Here is an 8033-nt window from a genome sequence, read left to right as displayed (position 1 = left end):
AAAGTATGAATTCCAACATCGTAGTTCTCCTAATAGGCTTTATTATATAAAAGAAATCCTTGATAAAACAATCAGCACTTTAAGATAACAAGAAGCTAAATGCAGTAACCGTATGGAGAAGGTGGGCAGAGAGGCCTGAGCATCACAGCACAACACAAAACGATAATGAAAAGACACGATACGTGAAGAAGAGACAGAACTCGTATAACCAAAGCAAGCCTACTTCCAGTCAGAGTACATCTGTAGTGGCAAAGAGGAAAAAGAAGATTCAAAGTGATGTGACAAACCAGGAGAGTATCCTCGGGCAAACAACTCTGCAGTATACATTTGCAAAAAGAGCAAAACTTCTCTTCTGAGAGATAAACTTATACATTTCAAACACTTCACATTTTAGAGTTACCCCATTTGGGAAAAAGTAATAACATGTTCACAACCAAAACGGAGGGATAGTGTGGGACGGAGCCGGGCGGACAAATCAGTCGCTGACGTCCATGTCCTCTTCGTGGTGATCGTCGGCGCCGTTTACTTTGGCGTGCTTCGCGAGCCGCGCTGTGCCGTTGCCCTCCACTGACTGAGGAGACAGAGCGGAGTCGTCTGAATCCTTCCTCTCCTTCTCGCTGTCGTAGCCTTGTTCTTCTTCGTCGTAATCCCTCGTGATCTGTGGAAGGAAACCAACAGATGTGACATTTTAAAAGGTACAAACTCTGCATAACAGAGAGGCTCACGGTGCCTAAGAGTCAACACTTTTAACACACCGACCTTAACGTCTCCCTTCTCTCCATCCGATTTCCTTTCACGCTCCCGTTCTTTGTCTTTGCTTTTCTTTTTCTTGCTGGGGGAGCGCTCCCGTTCATCACGGACGCGCTCTTTGTCACTCCTGCGATCGCGTTCCCTTTCCTTATCCCTCCTCTTTTCCTTCTTGTGTCTGCACAGGATGGAGGAAGAAAAGTAAATTAGAAAGACAATAGAAAAGAGTATCCTTTAGGAAACATGGAAATGTGCAACGCCACAGCAGCAAAGTGACAGAAAAGCAGGAAAAACACAACTGTAAATTAAAGAGGAGGTATAAACACTATATATACACAATATAAATAAGAAAAACACAAATTTCAGAATATTTACATGAACAGTCTGACACAAGGGATCTGTTATTTTGTAAATACTTATTAGATAACTATAATAATATGCATGCAGTGCAACCTCAGCACACCGACCTTCGAGGGGACGGAGATCGAGAGCTTCTCCTTTTGGGGGACTTCTTGGGAGATCGGCTGATGCTGCGACTTCTCCTGCGTCTCCTGTGCAGCAGAACCGGACAAAGACCTGAGACTTAAAAGCCTGACTTGTTTGTGAGCACACAGGACGTCTGCATGTCTTGAACTGTCTTACTGGAATATAGTTTCTTCAAATAAGGCCGTACTGAGGGTAGCATTATATAATTCTTCTTTTCTTTCCTGTTAAAGCCTGTGATACGTTCTTGCGTGTGACTGCAGGCCCTTGGGAGACATTACACATGTATGAACTAAATGTGGGATTGGACCGATGCTGGATTGTGCAGCAGGATGCAGATTTTTCTCTGCTGCTTATCCAGGTCACATTAATTAATTACATCATTAGGAAAGTACCGTACCTATAAGGTGATATAACAACTAATCTAGCCCTCGCTGTCTGACTTACTTTGTGCTTTGGCCGGTACGGCTATTAAACAGGTATTAAATTGGCCTCTTTGTGCAGAATGTACCTTTTCCTAACGACGTGGGCTGTACTCACCGGCTCACACTGCGTGACCTCCTGGCTGTGCTGTAGCTTTTGGGAGGCGTTTTGGATCTTCTTCTCCCAGAATCATCTTTCTTTCGCTCTCTGTAGACAAACGAAACGAAAAAACAAAGATCTCAGACAAGCTCTCCAGTGTTTTATTTTTTTTTAAAAAGGCAGACTCGGGGTCAAGCTTTCGCACAGTGAACCCACCTGGATCTGCTTCGAGATCGCCTGCCTCTGTCTCTGGAGTGGGTGCGTCTCCTGCGTGGGCTTTTGGAGCGCCTCCGGCTTCTCGAGTTTGACCGGCGCCTTGATCTGCTCCTGGTTCGCCTGCAAGCACACATTCAGAACGTCCACCTTTACTGTGAGCATACAGAAAAGGCCTCTCTGTCTCAGCTGGTAGGATGATAAACTGTCATAATTACCTGTGTCTTGAACGCGATCTGGACCGCCTTCTTCTGGACCTGGACCGGGACCGAGAGCGCTTCTTTTTGCTCTCCTTATCTGCAGGACAGCAAAACCAGACACTAGTTAGTATATTTAAAAAAACAACAAATGGATTTTCTTAACTTTACTCTGCAACAACATACACATAAACAAATACAGAAATGATGCCACCATAATTGTACGTGCTCCCTACGACACTCAGATGAGACATAACTGTCGACTGCAAAGTCAACATCCTGACAACAAAGTCCTTCAAACTTTTGTGCACTCACGTCCAGGTTCAATAGCAGCAGAAATGAGCGACTGGGCCTCTCTGACTCTCTTCATGGCCTCTTCAATCTCTTTATTGGATGCGTCAGCCTTCAGACCTGGATTCAGGTTTAAGCCAGCAGCCAGGGGATTCAGTCTGAACAAAGAAACATTAATTAGCTGACTCATCATCATCACCGCGAACACACTGACACAAACTGCTTCTTAGTACGGACTTACTTTGGATCTGTCATGAACTTTAACAGCTGGTCAGCAGCCTGTAAAGACAAGAGTTGGATCAAAAACATATTCAGCTACGCACATTTGGGGAAATAACAACTGCAGTGACTTTAAGAAAACCTCTCACCTGGGGATTCATATTGGGTCCAGGGAATCCGAATGCTGCCATTGCATCCATGTTCGGACCGCCGAAGGGGTTCGCTCCAAGCTAGAATTAAAAAACAACTAATTTTGTTATGCAATGTCCAGATATTGACATCTTACAGGTGTTATTTCTACATTTTGACGTGTAGCCAAGAATCACTGTTTATGTACATCTGAATAATTTGTCACTTTATAAAAGAAGAGCAAAAAAGAGGCAATGAGGTAAGTACAGCCACTGATATGAACTTTGCAACTTGTAAAGAAACAAAAAAAAACAAGGAAATTGTGACAGCTACAGTGTTTGGAAGAGCTTAATATGATCGGAAGCTCCGACCAGATGGACTTGGAGGTGCAATCAATTTTTATTTCTGGATATATATTTTTGGCTTTTGCCTTTATGTAGCGCAGTAGAGACAGACAGGAAATGGGAGAGGAGAACGGGGAGAGAGGTGCAGCAAAGGGTCATGAGCGGGAGTCGAACCCACGACTGCTGTATCGGGGAAGTATAGCCCCTGTTCACGGGTCGCCCACTCAACTAGGTGAGCTATAGGGGCGCCCGGAGGTGCAATAAATTTGAGAACAAAAATAAAGTAACTGTGATCATATCTCTATGGATTTCTACAGCTGGTTTCTTTGCAACAACAGCCAATCATCTTCATCAGAACCAAAACATAAGATTGTTTCCCGTCATCTTGTTAAACACGTTTTTGTTTAGTTCTCGGTTTGTTGTGCGTTAGACAATCCTGTGCATTTATCGATGGTCAGAGAAATTGTTCTAAACGGTAAGTTTGAGGTCTTACAGGTGGATTGGGGATGGGATTAGGCGTTGGAAGAAGGCCTCCTCCTGGCAGAATTCCTGCAACAGCATTTGCTGGCGCCAACAGTGACAAAGCTTTAGCCTCATCTGGAATAGATCCTACAGGAAAATACAAAACAGGCATTAGGAGGGACGAACACTTTCACACACATCAACTACAAGAGAAGACATTTTGGAAAAAGACAGCAAAAAAAAAAAAGTCTTCACACTGCATTTCTTCAAATTAGGTTCAACAAAATGGTTACCTTCTAGATCACAGAAGAGTTCCCTTTACTTTCAACATAATCATTTGCAGTGACATAACTATTGCTGGAATTAATCACACTACTCCAATGAACACTGCCAAGAATATATCACCTGAATGTGTTTTTTAAGTCATGAACCAAACGTTAGCAAGCACAGCTGCTTCTCCAGTTGGGTGTGCCCTCAATTTTCATTTAGACGTTTACTGAAACAAGCGACTCACGTTGGCGGCTTCGCTACTAAAAGCACACAGAGAAAAATCGAGATACACACAACAGAGAGAATTTTAGGGATTTGGCAAGAACACTATACAAGCTATCAGTGTCTACTTACCAAAACACATTTTTAAGTGGTTCATATGCTAAATGGCAACAAAATTCAGGGTAGGTAGCGTGCCTGCTGTACATCATCATCTTAGTATCCTTACCTGTCACTGCATCAATTAAACACACCTGGACAGAGGATGACGGGTCGTTTCATTTATGTTACCACAGTCCAATTGAAAATCATCTTCAGTTGCAATATACCTCGTATTTTAGTTTTAAATGGCGCAAATTAACAAACACTCCATAATCATGTCACACTTAATGCACTCCCGAAACAACTTTTTCACAAAAAGACATGACCTAGATACGGACACACAACAGTGACAACATTTAAATACAAGAGCACACTGGAGAGAGAAATTGCTGCAGGAGACAAAACTGTTGGATGGTATTTTCAGCAGGGCCTGGTATACAGGACTGGCTGAGCCAGGAAAAAGAACTGTAAAACACAACAACAAAAGAAAACCACTGTTAAAGAGAATATTGCACCAACATTGTGTCATGTCGGGTGGCTATCTCAGTAAACTTTATGACGAGATGGAGTTTTACGTCAATACATCTATCGTATCAGACCACCTGTCACCTGTGACTAGTGTTGTCCTTGTTGGGTCCAAACTGAGCTCATATTTTCTGAGAGATTAGCCACAAAAGAATTAAGTCAATTTTCAGCTGGCCTGCGCAGACTAGGCTACCTGGGCGTCGTGGTTTTTGCACAACTGACTATACCTTGTCTTCTACTGACGCATTTTCTCACCAGACTAATAACTGGTGCCATTTCAAAATACGTGAGGCTGGGAATATTAACTTTAATGTTATTACTATTAACAAATCCCATGAAAAGGCTAAATCAATCTCTTCATGCTTTGACTTCTGGGCCCCGTCTCTCAGATGCAATGCATTTTTTTAACCACTAAAATCTTAAGGTCAGATATATAATTTAATTGTTTTAGTGATTTCTCCTCAACAACTCAGCTCTGTAGATTTCAGCTACAGTTAGTCAAACAGGAGTAAGTGTGGTGGAATGACACACAAGTGAATATTTACAACAGCAGAATGGTGTCCGTGGCTCCAACTCAAAATAAACTGCATCAGCTGGACTGCAGTGGTGTTTTCGTCTTCATGGGACTTGTTGACATAAAAAAAAATAAGAATACACCCAGCCTTATCTGTGAAGGAACAGTATTTTAGCCATAAACTGAAGGACGCGCTCTGAAGTATAGTAAAATAGTGCAGAATAAGGTTTTGTCCTTGATATATGACCTTTATATTCTAAACTGAACCACCTAGAAAAGATAAATTAAACAGAGGGAAAGAGAAAGACAAGGCAGAGAAAGAATAGAGGACACAAAAAGAGAGGGGTGGGGCTTGAATGCTTGCTGGCCTTTGCAAATGTCTACAATCCCCTGTTGGCAGGCAGAGGACCACTTTCAGCCATCAACGAGGGGGCTGCTTTTGCCTTCTTCACTACAAAAATCACACACACGCACACACACACAAATAACAGAGATAAGTTTAACAGAGGATAGTCCAATATGGGGGGAGAAAATAAAATGCATATGGTTAAGTGTTTTAGCTACTTCACTTCTGAACTTTGAGGTGTCTGCGGCGCCCACAGCTGGGGAATGTTCAAATCCTAGTGTGTGAAGCAGATTTTGGTATACTGTACTTGGTAAATGCAAAACAAATCATTGTTTCAGGCATAGATTCAAAGCCTGATGTGTGTTTTTACAGAGAAGTAAAAATCCCAATAATAAAGAGAATTGTGTTTTGGTGCTAAAAACAGATATGCAATACGCTACTACAGTGTACCAAAAGTCAGACAACAGATGTCAGCTTTTAACACTTCTTATAGGCAACGGGAGGGAATGGCATTACCAGTTACATTCATGTTCTCTTTAAAAAAAAAAAAGCTCAAATAAACAGACCAGGGTGAGTTGACTTGTGCAGTTCACAAATGGGACAGATAAAAATCCCGTTTACTCGTTTGCACTGTCACGATTCAAGAGTCATGCCATTCGATCAACAAGGAGCGCTTACACTTTGGAATAAAGAGACAAACCTTCAGCAAATGGTACCACGATCAAGGCTCTGTCCACAAACACAGTGTTAGTCAGATGTTGGGACACGCCGACCGACTCTGGCTCCTGGAACTTCACAAAGCAGACCCGCGACGTCACCGGCATTGGAGAATCACTGTGGGGGGAGCAAAAAATGTGTATGAAAACACACAAAATTACAGAAAAATCATCTAAATAATCTTTTTGTTGTCTTTTTTTTGGACAAACTAATGTTGTCCAATTACACCTATATGGATTGCATTGTGCTGTGGTGGATGTGGATTTGGCACACCACAGATATACATCACAGACACTACGCAGGGTTTGAGCAAGAACACTGTCTTCAAAGATACAGTCCCCATAAAAGGCCGATATCAATGCTCTTAGCTGGCTTATAAATGCTATAAGCTATACCATACATATTATTTTGTAGGTTTATTTATTTAAAAGGATCCCCATTAGCTGATGCCAAGACATCAGCTAGTCTTCCTGGAGTCCAGACAATAAAATACCAAAAGCAAGCATTACAGTCTCAAGTAAAAATAGAACAAAAAACAACAACAACAACACACAACAGGAATAATAGAAATAATAATAGGAATACATAGAAAAATACATTAAAAAATAAGACAATACATAGAAATATCTAAACATAAAAATACATAGAAAACACTTATTTTCTCAAAAATAAAGAAAAACACAATAAGAGTCCTGTGTCACATGACCCAACCTCATTTAATAAGGATGAGCGAGAATGTGCAGAACGAGATAAAACCAACAACAAGTCACAATCAAGAGTAGCAAAAGTTGTAAGCAGAATTTTAAAATAAGAAGTCAAATGAGACCTAACACGATTAGTCGATTAACTGATGAGTTGATCAACAGAATAATAGTAAAAGCCTAGTTCTACCCAGGGTTCTGCTTCTGAAGAGCGTGGATTTGCTCCTATTATAAATCTCAAAGTTTTGGAGTATTGATGAGACAAAACTAACCAACTTATAGTTTCCCAACAATAAATCATGACAGTAAATAAACAGAGGGGCTGCTTTGTGGAAAGTTTGAGACACAATCAAACCTCTATGTGGAAGACGACTAATTCGAATTTCGACCTTATAGTTTTGATTAATCTCGGGTATTATTACAAACAGAATAAAGAGGACAAATTGGTCAAGAATTTAATATTGTCACTCATTAGTAGCGCCGCATTTTAATAAACGTCTGTGTATAAGATGTAGGTCAATGAAAAGTGACGTCACCTGGCTACATTAGGTTAACTTCCGGTTAGCTACAATTCAGGTTAGCATAGGCCTGCGTTTAACGTTTTAGGAATACCGTCTGTCTAGAAAACCATACAGCTATTCTGTGACTAGACTGGCATTATTTTTAACATAGTAAATCAGTACAATAATACTACATTGGAGCGTTAACTCACTCTGGTGGGAATAACTTGAGCTCCTCGATGGTCCCCAGAAACCCGAACAGGGTCCTCATCTGCTCCGACGTTGTGCTCGGCGACACATTCGTCACCTGGACAACCTTCGTCGTGTAATTCATTTTTCTGCCTGTCTCCGTTTACACCGCAACACTGCCGCTAAAACACGAGTCCGAAGTCTCATTAACGGCTATCCACTCGTTCGTTAATGGGTTTGTTCGTCGCTAATTAGCGGGCTAAGTGTTTGCTACCGACTACAACAACAGGCTGTAGCACTTGGCCGCCATATTGAGTGATTCTCGAACCAAGTGCGCATGCGT

General features: G+C 41.5%; 1 protein-coding gene across 1 annotated transcript; it reads right to left on the bottom strand.

Moving 5' to 3' along the window:
- Positions 1 to 20: 20 nt before the first annotated feature.
- LOC103364110 (serine/arginine-rich splicing factor 11-like) lies at positions 21 to 8033 on the bottom strand. The gene is made up of 12 exons (XM_008291125.1): positions 7714 to 8033; positions 6284 to 6417; positions 3639 to 3754; positions 2822 to 2902; positions 2695 to 2732; positions 2478 to 2611; positions 2184 to 2262; positions 1969 to 2088; positions 1771 to 1860; positions 1215 to 1298; positions 760 to 925; positions 21 to 658 (listed from the first exon to the last, which is right to left on the bottom strand). The coding sequence occupies exons 1-12, from the start codon at positions 7833 to 7835 to the stop codon at positions 476 to 478; spliced, it is 1347 nt and encodes a 448-aa protein (XP_008289347.1). The 5' UTR covers positions 7836 to 8033; the 3' UTR covers positions 21 to 475.

This window comes from Stegastes partitus, unplaced genomic scaffold (genome assembly GCF_000690725.1).
Source record: "Stegastes partitus isolate 25-593 unplaced genomic scaffold, Stegastes_partitus-1.0.2 Scaffold719, whole genome shotgun sequence".
NCBI lineage: Eukaryota > Metazoa > Chordata > Actinopteri > Pomacentridae > Stegastes > Stegastes partitus.
The sequence above is the reverse complement of the archived record's forward strand: the minus strand, read 5'-3'. Positions and strand labels throughout refer to the sequence as shown.

What these genes read in the sequence shown, in the direction of transcription:
- LOC103364110 (XM_008291125.1), bottom strand. Translation starts at nt 7,835, where the DNA reads ATGAATTACACGACGAAGGTTGTCCAGGTGACGAATGTGTCGCCGAGC. An exon ending in CTCAAGTTATTCCCACCAGA is followed by an intron (nt 6,418 to 7,713) that starts GTGAGTTAACGC and finishes CTCCCCCCACAG; the next exon opens with TGATTCTCCAATGCCGGTGA. An exon ending in AAGTTCATGACAGATCCAAA is followed by an intron (nt 2,612 to 2,694) that starts GTAAGTCCGTAC and finishes TTCTTTGTTCAG; the next exon opens with ACTGAATCCCCTGGCTGCTG.